This window comes from Patagioenas fasciata, chromosome 1 (genome assembly GCF_037038585.1).
Source record: "Patagioenas fasciata isolate bPatFas1 chromosome 1, bPatFas1.hap1, whole genome shotgun sequence".
NCBI lineage: Eukaryota > Metazoa > Chordata > Aves > Columbiformes > Columbidae > Patagioenas > Patagioenas fasciata.
Window position 1 is genome coordinate 62,805,933 of NC_092520.1, and position 16,227 is coordinate 62,822,159.

A 16,227-nucleotide genomic window follows, 5' to 3' on the forward strand; every position below is an offset into this window, starting at 1 on the left:
TATGGTGATACGTTAGTACATGCAGAAACATGTCAGCTTTCTTCTTGATTTTGAACAACTCCACAACAGGTCCAGATGGCTACGGCTCTGCAGGCTTCCCAGGTGCAGTGGGTGACAAAGGGGATGTGGGAGAGCCGAGCAGAGTGGAAGGCAGCCGAGGACCTCCAGGTCAGAAAGGAGACAGAGGTGTTCCAGGTTTGTATTCTGGAGAATAAGATCTACTTATTGTTTTTAATGCTGCTTCAGCTGCACAAAGACTGTGGCTTTTCTTCCTTTTTCTTGCACATCTGTCAATGTTTACCTTTCTTCTGAAAGCCTCAATGTCCATCAGTGTCTCATTGCCCCGCTGGTCCCTTCTGGGCTCAGCCCCATACGCAGTGCTATACTGGTACCATCACCCCTCAGGCAGTGTAAGTGTACAGCTTTCCAGCTCAAACCCATCTTTCTGTAGCAGGCTGTGATCATCTCAGTGTGGTTCACCGCCAGTTCTTCTTCCATCAAGGAGCCACCAGACTGATGTTATGGATGAATCAATTAATCGGGGCAGGGGAGGGGGTTATGTTTTCCAAAATTTTGGCTCTAAAAGGATTAAGGACTGGCATATATATAACCTTACTGCCTTTGCCTTCTTGGTTCAGTGGCTCATTCCTATTCTTTTGTGTTACGCTTTGTTGTTACTAACATGCTGTGCCTTCTCAAACACCATTCAGAGATTTATTATCAAGCTCTGGAAGAAACAGCTATTTCACTTATCTCATTCACGTTTGTTTGTCAGAAACAAATATTGTTAATTTTTGTTACATGAAAAGGGGTTTTGTGGCTTCCTGACAACTTGAATCTACCTTTCCTCTACAGAGAACTTCTTGGGTTCAAACTTTTGACTTTAACTGACCCCAAAAAAACCCTAAGTGTCTGTGACCCGTGACTCTGCAGGACACAGAAGAACAAAGCTGCTTTCTTGTCTGCTTCAATATACCTAGGATATTTTGAGTACTTTGTATCTTGAAATAATATTTTACATGGCAGGCATAACATTATTAGCATTCCACACAGTAAGATGTAATGACCTATCCAAAGAGCTTTGGCACAGAACTAGTATTTGGTTCTTTTAAGAAAAACCTCTGCAACATCATCTGAAAAAAATAAAACTCAGTGGGAACTGCAGGTGTTTCGCATTTTGAAAATCCCATTCTTTATACTTAGGCTAAGGTGAGTCCTTATAATTACAACTGTGCCTTTTCCTTGCAGTACTGATTATTTCTTCTCTTCCTTTCAGGAGTCCCAGGACCCATTGGCATTCCTGGGCAGGAAGGATTTCCAGGGCCTCCTGGGATTTCAAATATATCAGGATATCCTGGCGATAAAGGCTCTCCAGGTCTAGATGGAGTGCCAGGTAATTCATGGCTTCTTAAGTACAAGGTTGTGCCCTGAGACAACAACAGACTAAGTACTGGGTTAGCAACAGCAGTCATCGTTATTTCAGTCTTGATTCAGTAAAATATCCCTATTAAATGCAACACTAAAGTGCATGAATAATTGTTGGACAGAACTAATGGTACATAAGATAATAGGGACAGACCTCTTGAAAGCAAAAGCCCATCCCTCCAGGTTGTCCTGATGGAAGGGTTTGATTTTTATGCAAATAACAGTTTTAAGCATCCAGGATTCTCTTAATAACTTTCAGAAGCATTATGCTAATTTATTACTTTAAAATCTGAGTTGTGTGGCAGACTTGCAAGTCTATGGAATATTTTCTTAATCTTTTACAGAATTTTCCTGTGTAAAATCACCATGCAAATGAAGTTACACTGGGAAACATTAGTTCTTCCTCTCTTTGAAAGCCAAGACTATGAGCCTGCCTCTCTCACACATGTGAAAGAGCCACTCTGTCTCTCTATTTAGAGGCTGATATACCTGTTGCTTGTTGGCCTGCACAATCATTTCAAACTGTAGTGCCACTGTGAAGAGCTTGTAGCAGAAGTTGCAGGTGTCTCACTATCATCTTTCTATGATGCATGGAAATTTTTATGTAAACTTGGCAAAAAACTCGCAACAGGCAAACTGGCTGAAAAACAGCAAAATACCTAGGTTTCCAAATGGAAAGAAAACTCTGCATACTGATTCCCACTCCCCAGGCAGTCATTGGATTAAAAAGTAAAAACAGAAGCAGTCAGGAGAGTGGGAACAGGAACACCGTCTCCCAGCCAAAATGGTGAGACAGACATGGCTTGCTCTTACTTTGCCACATGCATCTTGCATTCGTATCCACACATGATCCAATTTCAGCAGGCTGCACGACAGATGCCCCACTCAAAACCCTAGTTAGTAAGTGCCTCCCTCCTCAGAAACAGCATCCAAATGTCTTCTTAGGCAGCAGAGGTAACTGAACAGAAACCCGCCAGGTTTAGCTTCAGGCAATGTGTAATTCTGGAAACAGAAGCTGTTCCCATAATTCCTAAGACAGCGTGAAGTAGTTATTTGTATCCAGATGTTCTGCTGAAGCACCAAGATATACGGAACAGTAAATCCTTGGCTTGCTTACCACCTGGCACTGAATCAGGTACCTGCTGCTGCCCAATTTCTCTCTAGTTACTTGGAGAGTTTAGGATGAAGCAGGGAGGCACCCAGTGAAGTGGGGTGTTTGTTGGGGAAGGGGGTAGCTCATCGAGGCTGTATCTCAGCAGGTACCTCGCTTCTGCTGCAATCTTACTTGAGATGACACCCTGCTTTGTGGGAGCTTCATGCTCTAATTCCTGTCACTGCAGCAGAAGGGTATGCCAGCCTGAGAGCAGGAGTACTGAATAAGACCATTAGCTCCTCACTTAAGGAAATGAAACCTGATGGGATACAATTAGATAGCAGTTATTTTCCCAGGTGGTCAGGTCTTAAGTATAAACAGATTACAAGCTGTATGTGCCCTAAACAGGCTATCCAGGACTACAGGGGCAGCCTGGAATACCAGCTCCACCAGGAAGCAAAGGAGAAAGTGGACAACCAGGTGTGAGTGGACAAACCGGCCCAAAAGGAAGTAGAGGTGATCCTGGACCAGTAGGGACACCTGGTGTTCGCGGGTACCCTGGACCAAAAGGTAAAGATGGGAACCATTGATCTTGGCCAGGGACAGGGGAATCTCCTATGTTACAGCAGCTTTAATAAAGTGACTTTTGCAATCACTTGATCTGTGCTGAAATGCAGTAATGCCACCTGTCATTTTGCATTAAAGGTCGTAAGGGTGAACAAGGCGTCATCGGCTTTATGGGCACAGTAGGATTTCCAGGGGATTTGGGACCTATCGGACCCAAGGGCGATAGAGGAGTAACTGGTGAGTAAGGGCAGGAACATGCCCACCTCCTTCCTAAACTTCCCATTTTGCAGCTCCACAGAGCTTGATCTAACTGGCCCTGCTTTGAGTAGGTGGTTGGGCTGGATGACCCACAGAGTCCTTTCCAACCCACATGACTGTGTGTGACCCCTGGCAAATTTAAGTGGACAGGTGCTTGAATTTAACAAGGGTAGTCAACTTTTTGCTTTCATTAGTTTATTTTATATGAGGTGCCAACTCCAAAATCAGAGCCCCTTTTGGGGTTAAAAAAATAATTCCTGATTGAAACTAATCCTACAGAGTAGACATACTGCGTATTTAGAAAAAGATATTTCAAATCCTTCATTCCATCTATACCATTGTGTATTTGTGTCACCAGAGGCCCACCAAAAGATGGTGCTGCACCTCAGAGAGCTGTTGGCTGTCTGGGGAGAACTTCCCAGTTTCATGAATGAGGGAGCAGTAGCATCATTCATTTCCTTCTGCTTAGCTTTGTGCTCTCCAAGGGGAATCCCCATACTCACAGACATTTCCCCAATATTATAAATACAGGTGCTATACCCAAGGTGACGAGTTGTAGACCACAGACCCTCTCTCACACATGCAGCCAAATAACATCAACATATCCATGGATGAAAGCACATTAAGGAAAATACAGGATGTTGTGTTTTAACCAAACTATCTCATCTTGCTTCAATCACAGGCTTTCAGGGCCCTCCAGGTTCTCCTGGGCTGCCCCCTCTTCCTCCAAGGCTAGTTGCTGAGCAAGGTTCACCAGGTCCCCGTGGAAATATGGGACCTCAAGGAAGCCCAGGAGATATGGGACCTCAGGGTCCACCAGGTGATCCCGGTAAGAATCACACACTCAGAGTGAAAGCTCAGTTCCTCTTAGCAGAGTGAGGCCACCAGAACACTGCTTTGTCTCTCTTCTACTTTAAATTCTTCGAGTCAGAAAGGAGAGTCAAATTTTGATCTTTCAAAGCTGGGGCTTGGCTTTTCTCCTTCCCGCATTCAGAACATAAGCAAAATAGGAGAAAACTTCAACAACACTGACATAGCCAAAGCAACATCAGATATGGATCTCACTTAAATCAAGACTGAACTTCTTTGGTGGAAATGTGCTCGTCCTTGTGGACATGCTTGCAACCCTGGGACTGTGGTGTTAGTCATGCATGGACCCAATGTAGTGCACCTCTTGCTACCAGCCTCATCAGAGACGTGTTGTAGTAGCAAGAGTGAAAAATTAGGACTGTTGGGCTCAGGTAGCCTTGATCCCAGCAACCTTTTCCAATGAAGTCAGTGCTCTTTGCCTGAGCAAGAACCATAGTGTAAATCGGTAAACCTGGCAGATGGATCAAACATATTGCAAGTAGAGCACGTATTAACAAAGTGGGCAGCATGTCGGTATCTCTGCAGTCACTGTGTTTATACCTGGTTTTGGTGCAAGGTTTCAGAGGCTCCCCTGGAGAGCCAGGACTTCAGGGCAGGGGTGGCATTCCAGCTCCTCCCGGCTCCAGAGGTGAACAAGGAGCAACAGGATTTCAGGGTCCGGTGGGATTTGAAGGTAAGAGATATCACACAGCACTTCTTCCCTCTTTCCCATTTCACTGGTGTAAATTGTTCTTTAGTTAACTACATCATTGCATGGGGAGGAGGGGAAGAGAGAGGAAGTTTCTGTCTTTGCAGCTTCTTCACAAGGGACAGCTAACTAACTTCTAACAGAGGTAGCTTAAAGCAATATTTTTGGAATAAGGTTTGACAGATCGTAGAATCATAGGATGTCCTAAATTGGAAGGGATCCACAAGGATCATTGAGTCCAACTCCTGTCCCTGCATATGACAACCCCACAGTTCACACCGTGTGTCTGAGAGTGTTGTCCAGTCTCTTGAACACTGTCAGGCTTGGGGCCGTGACACCTCCCTGAGGAGCCTGTTCCAGTGCTCCACCACCCTCTGGGGGAAGAACCTTTTCCTAATGTCCAACCTAAACCTCCCCTGGCACATCTTCCTGATATTCCCTTGGGTTCTGTCATTGGTCACTAAAGAGAAGAGTTCAGTGCCTGCCTCTCCTCCCCTTGTGAGGAAGCTGTAACTGCCATGAGGTCTCCCCTCAGTCTCCTCCAGGCTGAACAAACCAAGTGGCTTGAGCATCTCCTTATATGGCTTCCCCTCCAAACCCGTCACCAACTTAGATGGTAGATGTCAGTCAACTCGTGATCTGAGTTGTGATCTAAGTGTATTTTCATATTGGTTTTTTCTTAAGTATTTCAGCTGAGCATTTTACTAGCAGTAATATTCATGGAAGTGAATGGTTGGGTAGGTGATATTTGGATAGATGATGTTTAAGGGAACATATTTGTAACAGAAATACCTGTGTCCTTATCCAGTCAAAGAGCAGAAAGGTATTATTTGCAGAGCATAAGCATGAAGCATGAAGCAAATGCCAGCAATTCAAAAACCATTGGTTAGTCTTACACTAAGAAAATGTTTTAGAGGAAAAATATGCTCATCTGTATTGTACAAAGTACACTAAAATTCATCAGAACTTTATACATGGCTTTCCCTGGCTCTGATAGTGAAATACAAGGGAGCCTGATCCAGCAGCCGCTATAATCCTAGAACTACAGCTCATTTAACAATAACTTACCATAAGAAGAAGCATCACACAATTAAGCTTTGTTTGCCAGCAGCTTAGCGGGAATATCAGCTAGCATCAGAGCATTTGTGGGGTCATGAGCTACATGTATTATTTCTTTTCCTCAATTTTTCTAAGGTCAGCCCGGCCGCCCCGGTAGCCCCGGGCTGCCAGGCATGCCAGGCCGCAGCGTGAACATGGGCTACCTGCTGGTGAAGCACAGCCAGTCTGAGCAAGAGCCAATGTGTCCCACTGGCATGAACAAACTCTGGAGTGGATACAGCCTGCTGTACTTTGAAGGACAAGAGAAGGCACACAACCAGGACCTAGGTACGTGCAGGTGTTGCTGGCAGCAGACTCAAATCCACCTCTCTGAGAGAAAAAAAAAGAGTGGAACTTAGAGAAAGCTGGGACTTCAGCAGACAGGCTTGGGAAGCACCAAAATGTGAAGATAAAAACTGTATGTCTGCACAGAGTGCCCTTGAGAGAGCTCCTGCAAGTCATCAGTGTTCAAGGGGAACTGTAAAGCCATTGAAACAATCTGGGCCGCAGGGTTTTACTGACACATGCTTGGGAAGGAACAAGAAACTGAAAGTGTGCATTGTCTCTATAAGAATGATTACCGTAATTTCTTTTTCTTTTTTTTTTTTTCTTTTTTAACAGGGCTGGCTGGCTCATGTTTGGCTCGTTTTAGTACTATGCCATTCCTCTACTGTAACCCTGGGGATATTTGTTATTACGCAAGTCGAAATGATAAATCCTACTGGCTCTCAACTACAGCACCTCTTCCAATGATGCCTGTGGCAGAAGAAGACATTAGGCCATATATCAGTCGCTGCTCAGTTTGTGAGGCCCCAGCTGTGGCAATTGCTGTCCATAGCCAAGAAGCTTCTATTCCTCACTGCCCTGAAGGCTGGCGCAGTTTGTGGATCGGATATTCCTTCCTTATGGTATTTGATCTCCTCTGTCACATTTTGTGTGGCACTGGGTTTTAAGTTTGAGTCACAGATACTAGGAATCTCTGGTTTAGAGCCAGCAACACCAAAGCCATGCATTATACTGGGGAACCAGGGAACTACAAAACTAGTTTCTAGGAAGCAGAAGAGGAGAAACAAAATTTCTGTCAATTGCAGAGAAAATTGCCTCTTGTCAGAACAGCATCCGGAGTCCTTTATGTACAAAATGGTGCTTTGGAGCAGACCACAGGGACAGCTGTGGATTAGCACGTAAAATTGCACTGAGGTGCGACAGTAGCTTACAAAGCATTTTCACAGCTAAAGATTAGGAGTTACTTAAATACATCACTATTAAGAAGCTAATATGGAAAAAAATAGAAAGAAAAAACTTTTCCCTGTCTTTGGAAACTTAAAATCACTTATGTCTGGCTGAAGATTTAGAAGCCAAACTTTTTCACCTAGTCTGGAAAGAGAGACAGGCTCCTATTGCTTTTAAAATTAATCTTCAGTATGTTAGCTCTGATAGCAATAAGAGCTGAGCTGTATATCCCATGGTTTATAGGACCTTTTAGATCTTGTGATCTTAAAATTAGGAAATGGGATGTTACAGAAAAACTTAGGTGTGCAGTGGAAGAACTACTGAAGGGCCTGACCCGCTTTTCTTCCAAGACTGTACAGAAGGATCATGTAAGCACCGGAGGGCTTAACATGGTAAAGAGCAGATAAAATATGTTAGTGAAGGATCTGACAGATGCTCATTTTTCTGACTTGCTTGATGTACACAAGAGTTAAAACCTGCCATAGTAGGTCCATGTTGTTAACTTATTGAAGACCAGATTGAATGCTGAAATAAACAGGGTTGGGGAAAAATATAAGATTTCTCTGGCAGAAAATGTCATAGAAGAACAATAGTCAATCCTACCTGCAAACTATTTGTTTGACAAAAGCTATTTTTCTTTTCAGAAAATAAGGTAAAGGGAAATCTGATATTTTTCATTTAGCTACAGAAAAAAAAAAAAAAGGGCAGGTCAAATTTTTGACCAGCCCTATGACCTTTCTTTTGCTTCTATAAAAAGCCCTGATACCGATCTCATAGTTACTTCACAAGAATTCCAAGGATTAATTAAATGTTTGCAAAGCCCTGTGTAAACATTGGGCATTGTTAAGAGCAAAGTTTTCACCTTTGCAAGAATCTTTTGCCAGGACAAAGTCTGCCAGCACCATGGAACGTGCAGTGAGAAGAGTTCACATTTTCCAAGCTAACGTTCAGAGCAAATAAAGTGATGGATGTCCACATTTTTGCTTCTCAGGCAACTATGAAAGAAGTACAGCACACTTTTGGGTATCTCTAAGTACATATTGTTTTACTTCCTTGGCTTGAATCTGTCACCTCCTTCCCCCTGGTTAAGGTACAATCATGAAGGGAGTCATAATGGACCGCTGCCCACACAACCTCAGGAGTCAGTAAGATTTTATGTGGCAAGAGCACTCCATTATCACAGAACCATAGAATAGTTTGGGTTGGAAGGGACCTTCAAATGTAATTTAGTCCAAGCCCCTGCAATGAGCAGGGACATCTGCAACTAGATCAGGTTGCTCAGAGCCCCGTCCAGCCTGGTCTGGAATGTCTCCAGGGATGGGGCATCCACCACCTCTCTGGGCAACCTGGGCCAGTGTTTCACCACCCTCATTGGAAAAAATTTCTTCCTCATGTCTAGCCTGAATCTCCCCTCTTTTAGTTTAAAACCGTTACCCCTTGTCCTGTTGTAACAGGTCCTGCTAAAAAGTCTGTCCCCATCCTTCTAACAGGCCCCTTCAAAGTACTGAAAGGCTGTGGCCAATGCAAGAATACATACTATAGACCAAAGTTGGGAGTTTGTAAACGGAGTGTAGGGATGGCAGTGCTCCTCCAGATGCTGTCAAGCAGGTCTGCTCCCAAGCCAGGGCTCAAATAGCATCTGTGGTTTTTAACTGCTCTCCAAGTGCAGAGGCCTCAGAGCCATTAATGGCTTATGCTGCTTCTTACTAGCTTTGTTCTTGTAGAGGGATGCTAGAATGGTTTTGCCCCTGAACTTCATAGCTTAGCGAATCTTGCAAATTTGTAAGACAGTGGGAAGCAGGTTGGGGAGCAGGGAGGAGGGAGGGAGTTGTTGTTTTGTTTGGGTGGTGGTGGTGTTTTTTCAAAAAAAGCTATCTATCTAAACCTCAGCAACATGTGACACTAGACAGAGATCAGAGTCCTTTACTCAGTTAAAAGGTGGCCCCTTCTGTTACTCATTTATAAGAACACAGAGGGCCTCTCACAGCATAAGCCAAGCCAGTTACAGCTTGCACTTTTAATATATGCTGTTTATTAAAACATAGGCAGGCAAACATCCTGGACGTGCCCAGTTTTCTCCCAACATTTGAAAAACTATTTAGCAACTTTATTTTCCAGCTGTTTTCTTTTATACTGCAAATTCCTTCAGTTTTTAACAAAAAATTGCCTGTGTTGTTAGCAATGCCTTTGACAGAACAAAAGTAACATTCAGTTCATTACTGCAGTACATGACTGTGGTAACAGTTGAGTGGTGTAAAAATGCATTATTTTGGTATAATTTGCTGTCAAATAATATACCATAGAGGGAACTAGTTACTAGTGTAAAAGCTAATTTTGTTTCCACAGTGCTTCTCATGTGTGATGCTGAGTAAGGTAGACGTAATAATTAGGAAAATTCAAGTTAGATATATAACGGAAAGTTCTTCTCACTGAGGGTAATCAAACAGAGTAACAGGTTGCCCAGAGAGGTTGTGGAAACTCCATCCTTGGAGGTATTTACAACTTGGCAGTGCCCTGGAGCAACTGAGGGCAACCATGAAGTTGGCCGTGACCTCCAGTGGGCCCTTCCCACCTAAGACTTCCAACAGTGAAAATCTTAACTATAGAAAAGATGTTTGTCTGACGAGTTTCAAGTGGCATCAACATATGAGCTAGCTCTTTTGTACAGCTAGAGCACAGCCAAACCCTTAAGCCTTATGCAGGATTAGCTGACTTTCTGCTCTGGAGATAAGAATTAAGAGCAATTCTAGCGGTTTTTTTTTCTCTTTTCCCCCATGTAAGTTTTCGACGGCATTGCCTGAGGTTGTACTCTGATTGCTGCCCTCCTTGTCTCCTTTAGCACACAGCTGCTGGTGATGAAGGTGGGGGACAGTCCCTGGTTTCCCCTGGGAGCTGCCTGGAAGATTTCAGAGCGACTCCTTTCATCGAATGCAACGGCGCACGTGGAACCTGCCACTACTATGCAAATAAATACAGCTTCTGGCTCACCACGATCGACCAGCCCTTCCAAAGCAAGCCCTCGGCAGATACGCTCAAGGCAGGACTCATCCGAAGCCACATCAGCAGATGTCAAGTCTGTATGAAAAATTTATAGAAGTCTGTTCACAGTATAAGGAACCTGCTTATCGTGTGGGTCTTATACAGTGGAACCTTCCACGATGGTTAGACATTTGAATAAATCACTTTGGTGCTTTTTTAACTTATTACCTCAAAAGCTGAATGGAAAGTTAATTTTTAAAAAATGTCTGTAAAAGCAAATGAAGTGTAACAGAAATTAAGTCTAACACATGCATCTAATGCTGAGTTCTCCTATTATACAGTATATATACATTTTTTGCTAGTCTAACGTTTGCCAAATGATACAAGTACTCACAGCTTTGAAACACCAAAAAAACTTCAGTAATAAATGGTTACCTTGGTCAGATATGCACCGCATTTACTTTGAGAGAATATATGTATATTTTCTATTTACTGCATTTGTCACAACAGTAAACACTAACAGCTGCAGTTCCATAAGAAAATAACACAGGGTGATCAAAGTGCCAAACCCTTGCAAAATACTGAAAATATGCTCTGGAGAGTGCTTATGTCCAGCATTGAAACCTAACTTTGATGTCAGTATTTTATGCTTGAGCATTTCAAACACACCCAAAACAATTGTATTTGGTTTTCTGAAGCTTCACCATGCTTTAGCACTTAACCACTAGCAATAACAGAGAAGCTCATAGGCCTCCAAAAATTGGTGACCGCAAATTGCAACTCTATGTGGATTAGGAAACTAGATGATGAAAATCAGCATGTTATTTTACAACCTTGATGATTTTTTTCTAGACACACCCCAGGCCAAAGGATCACTACAGAGGCCTCTTGCTCCACTGCGGCAGGGACGTTAATTTGTGTCCCACTACTCGCACAACAGTGGCACCATGTAGGTTTTGCACTGCAGCTTTTCCCCTCTGAAACCAAACCACTCACCATGAACGGATTTTAACCATGTGTTGCTGGAGCTGCCATTGCACGTGGGGTAGGTCCTGCAGGAGAACATGTTGCCTGAAGCCACATGACCTTCATTTACAGAACTACCAGACCAGCCAGTTGTCTGTCTGAAGACATGCTGTCCTGGTCGCTGGAGATGTGTGGCAGTGGGATGACCACCAGCCATCCTTGCAAAAGCAAAGGGCGAGGAAGCAAGGCATTTATCTGGCACCATCTTTTCCCATAGGGAACCAGGTTATCACATACCAGGCTTGATAAATGGCCAGGAAGGCTCACTCTTACCTTCTCTCAAAGGAAGCAATAAAGCCCCAAGTTGTCTGTCATGACTGCAAGAGAGGGGGAACAAATGACCAGCTGCAAATTTCCTGTTTGCATAGGCCGATTACATACCTGAATGCTTAAAACTGAAATTAAAGCTGATTTTTCAACAGTTCACCTCACTCCTGCTTCAGGTGCTTCTTGGCTTTTGTAATTACATTCCATCCTCACTGTATCATAAATAAAACCTGTTTTTTTTCTACACCTCTATTTGTTGATGATTTCCATTGTGTAAACTGTGTTCTTCTCTACAATGCATATGGACTGCTCTGTTGAATTACTTTGTTTGCATCCAAGGAATTAGAAAAGCACTACCAGAAAGCTCCTTCCACTGAAATTCAAACCCTTCAACCAGGAATACAGTTTATTTCATGGCACTTAAAAAGATCCAAGAAGAAGCTGTGTTTCTGAAACTGCTTGCTTAAGCTGAACTACTGAAATAGTATTTCATCTGGTTTTAGGAAAAACAAGCCATTAAATTGCAATGTTGAAGATTAAAGCAATATATTATTCATGTTCTACAATGATGTTCATTAAACCAACATTAACCAAAATTAACAAGTGTTACCTTAGCAAAAAATATAAATTAAAGTTCTTAGCTAGCACACTGTCTAACCTATATTAGTTGTACATCTAATGAGATATATCACAGTATCACAGTATCACAGTATGTTTGGGATTGGAAGGGACCTCAAAAGATCATCTGGTCCAATCCCCCTGCTGGAGCAGGAACGCCTAGGTGAGGTCACACAGGAACATGCCCAGGCGGGCTTTGAATGTCTCCAGGGAAGGAGACTCCACAACCTCCCTGGGCAGCCTGTTCCAGTGCTCTGTCACCCTCACTGAGAAGAAGTTCTTTCTCAAATTTAAGTGGAACCTCTTGTGTTCCAGCTTGATCCCATTACCCCTTGTCCTATCATTGTTTGCCACTGAGAAGAGCCTGGCTCCATCCTCGTGGCACTCACCCTTTATATATTTATAAACATTAATAAGGTCACCCCTCAGTCTCCTCTTCTCCAAACTAAAGAGACCCAGCTCCCGCTCCATTAATAGAGAAATTAAGTGAGCTTGAAATGAGCTCTCTGGCCATGCTGTAGCTCTGAAAGGCAGAGTCCAAACAAACTAATCACACTAGTATTTGTTTCAGTTCAGTAAAATACTTAGAACTGAAAACACTGCAGTCAACATGAGCCAAATCTATTCCACATTTTCCAATTATTTTAAATAGCACATGGCAGTAACACCCAAGAATCAGTAATTTACCTCTTCCAGGTGTTGCATGAGATCAGTGACCATGGGATGATCACACAGTTACCACATGTCATTGTTACAGCATGCAACTCCAGCAATGTTCTCATTGTTTTTCAGTGTTTTAAGAGAATTCAAGTGGAGGATATACAAATCTGTAAAAAATGGTTATGTAAACAACAACAGAAAACTATATGTATTTTCATGGCTAATACATTTCCTAATCTTCCTATGCAGCAATTTTTTCTTTGCATGTAAAACTTTAACAGGTAGGTCTTCCCCTGACAGTTGCTTTGCCTCTTAATTTTCTCCGTCTCACATAAGCCGTCCTTAATGTGTTTGTTCAGCGCGCTATTGGCACAGCATTGAGTTAAACACACAGGCATGGCGCAAGCAAAAACAAGCCCCGAAAACCTATGAAGTGCCAAGCAGACCTGAACGTCTGTGTACTTTCTTTGTGCACATCACGTGCTTCAGGTCTGTGTACTCATACCCGTGTTTCTCCAAAGCCTGCACAATCACTGTTTGCGAAGGGGAGGGGAGGGAGCTCACGCATGCAAACACAGGTAATACCTGGAGCAGGCAGAGGATTTCACCTGGTGACATAACCCAGAGCACAAAGTGGAGGGGAACACACTTATTCAAATGGCCTCTTAGCTGCAGGTTTATCTCCTCTCTTATGAAGAAAGGCTGAGAGAGTTGGGGTTGTTCAGCCTGAGGAAGGCTCTGGGGAGATCTTACTGCAGCCTTTCAATATATAAATGCGGCTTATAAGCAAGACGGAGAGAGAGACCTTTTACAAAGGCCTGTACTGATAGGACAAGGGGCAGCAGTTTTAAACTGAAAGAGGGTAGGTTTAGATTGGACAGGAGGAGGACATTTGGTACAATGAGTGTGGTGAGACACTGGAACAGGCTGCCCAGAGAAGCTGTGGATGTCCTGAAGTGTTCAATGTCAGGCTGGATGGGACTTCGAGGAGTCCAATCTAGCGAATTTGTCTCTGCGCAAAGCAGGGGGGTTGGACTAGATGATCTCTAAAGGGCCTTTCCAATCCAAAACCTTTTGTGATTCTGTGAACCCGTTTCCAAGAAGTTGTAACTTTTTATAAGGGGAAAACTCAGCTACAGCAAAACAAAACAATCTTATTACTGAACTACAGTGTTCCATCCTAAGATATAAAAACCACAAGTGTTTTTTCTGGGTTGGATCAAGTCAAATCCTCTGCTTCAAAGTGTGTTGTTTGCTTCATATACATTCCTGTTTGAAAACACACTGAATCATAACGGCTCTGAGTCCTGAGAAGGTAAACGAGATCATAATTCCCTTCTGTAGGTAATACTGCATCAGTATATCAGCACAGATGTATTTAAGTCAACATAGTGACATCAGTTGACACCAATTATCTCCTCAGAGTGTATCAACCAGAGCAGTTATTTCACACCGGACATGACTGGGCTTGTCCACAGCTGCCAGAAATAGAAAATCAACAAACAGCAAGCGGTGAACATGACCCTGCAACAGAAGGTATCAGACTGCTGCCAGAAGAGAGGCTGGGGGGTCACTGCTGATGTGCTGATGGCTCCCCAGTGCCATCAGCAGCAGCCCCAGAGCAGCACAGGGGCCAGTGGCATTCCCAGAGGCCTGGCCCTGCAGCCATCAGGGACTGGGCACATGTCATGCATGACATACTGGACGAGGGGAACAGGTAACACCCCTGCCTCCCATGATCCATGAGAACTAAAACCAGGCAGTGGCACTTCCAGCCGTGACATGGGCAAGGACGTAACTAAGACAAAGCAAGTGGCTCAGCAGCTCTGCCTGCCCCATGGGCAACTGGAGGGTTCAGGCTCCTTTTGTGGTCCTCATGAGACTCACAGCCTTGCTGGGGTTGACAGTGGGCAATGGAAACCTTGGTCTTGTACCATCAGCATCTGCAAGGGGCAGGAAGCAGCTGGGGCCTTCCCAACCAGCCCAGCACAGACCCTCCCCATCCATCCATCCCCCTTGGGTCACAGCCTGGCCCAGCCACCAGCTCAGGCAGCTCACATTCACCCAACGTGGCCAAAAATAACATCTTTTATTTCACTGTGCAAACACGTCACACAATCTGTACAAATGTAACAGGGAGGGGGGAAAATGAACACTTGGACAATGAGACTCCCCTTCTAGGCAGGGCAGGCAGAAAACCTGGGTCCCCACTTTTCACCCACCATCACTAATCCTGGTGGAAACGGGTTCCACCTTGCTCTAGCAGCACAGCCACAGCCGGCCCAGCTCCTGGCTGCGCACCAAGGTTATTAATGGGAAAAGAAACCTCGCAGCAATGGAGGAGAACTCTTGTTGCAGCCAGTGGGATGCAGAAGAGCTGGTATGGAAGAGGTGCGTGGTCCAGCCACTGTTAATCCAGGTCTTAACCACAGCACGACTAATGGCCCAGCATACAGCTGCTGTGCGAAAAGTGCATCATTTGCTAGGTTGTGAGGCTATTGAGACAACAAGAGTGGGAACAAGTGCACATCAGCGCAGCTGCTGTGTGGTCAGTCGCTACCCTGCAGCTTTCAGTGCTCCTCCCCATCAATAAGCCAAGCTGAATTGTTCCAGTAAAATTGGGGATGAGGCAAAAAAAAATGCCTTCAGCAGTGCTAGCATATCAGTTTTAAATATACTTAGTAACAATTGAATTCATTACTCATTTAGGAACTGTCTTACTATGTACTGAACAACGCTGATTTGGGTGGGACAGAGAAAGGCAATGACACAGCGTAAGAAAAAACAATCCTTTTGTTTTAGAAAATTATTCAACAAGTATCCATAGGAAGATGAAGGAGTCCCCACACAACAACTTGCAGAACTGGAAATATGAAAGCTGCATCTTTGGCTGGTTTTTTTTTTTTTTTGCTTGGTTTCAGGAGTTTTTAGGGGGTGGTATAGGGGGTGTGTTTTGGTTTGGGTTTCTGTTGTTGTGGTTTGATTTTGCTTTAAACTAGCAGTCACTGCCTGTGTTCTTTGTAGCCGGGATGGATGGAAAACTCTCAGAGCAACACTGGATATTAGCCCCTCATTTTTACTGCAGGCAAGAGAGAAAGCATGTACCTCATCAGTGCTCCTTCATGTGCTTTTCTACTCCACAAAATGCAGTTTCTCTTCCCCTCCTCCTGCATTAGGCAGTTTCACATCAGAAAATGCCAGTCCTCACTTCCCTCCAGGTAGATGGTCATGTCATGCACAGCTGATAAAAGCTGCAGCTTTGCCTGGGCACAACTAAGAAGCAGCTGGGAGACACAACACAGGTACCCAGCACTGTGGTATCCTACAAGCACCATAAAGAGGTCTCAACAAAATGCAGACAAAATAGAAAAGTGCTTCCTTCCCCTCAGAAAAACCCCTTTGCTATGCGCAATTAAAAGAGTTACAAGAGAGAAACGAAAGAAAA

General features: G+C 43.9%; 1 protein-coding gene across 4 annotated transcripts in view; it reads left to right on the top strand.

Moving 5' to 3' along the window:
• The window catches only part of COL4A2 (collagen type IV alpha 2 chain), a 149,069-nt gene extending 137,319 nt beyond the window's left edge, over nucleotides 1-11,750 (top strand). For all 4 annotated transcript variants that reach the window (XM_065829655.2, XM_065829653.2, XM_065829654.2 and 1 more), the window contains exons 40-48: nucleotides 70-195; nucleotides 1,277-1,393; nucleotides 2,927-3,088; nucleotides 3,224-3,322; nucleotides 4,026-4,172; nucleotides 4,770-4,886; nucleotides 6,096-6,287; nucleotides 6,621-6,907; nucleotides 10,072-11,750. In XM_065829655.2, the coding sequence (XP_065685727.2) occupies nucleotides 70-195; nucleotides 1,277-1,393; nucleotides 2,927-3,088; nucleotides 3,224-3,322; nucleotides 4,026-4,172; nucleotides 4,770-4,886; nucleotides 6,096-6,287; nucleotides 6,621-6,907; nucleotides 10,072-10,326 (1,502 nt within the window). In that variant the 3' untranslated portion in view covers nucleotides 10,327-11,750. The remainder of the gene's footprint in view (nucleotides 1-69; nucleotides 196-1,276; nucleotides 1,394-2,926; nucleotides 3,089-3,223; nucleotides 3,323-4,025; nucleotides 4,173-4,769; nucleotides 4,887-6,095; nucleotides 6,288-6,620; nucleotides 6,908-10,071) is intronic.
• Nucleotides 11,751-16,227: the final 4,477 nt, after the last annotated feature.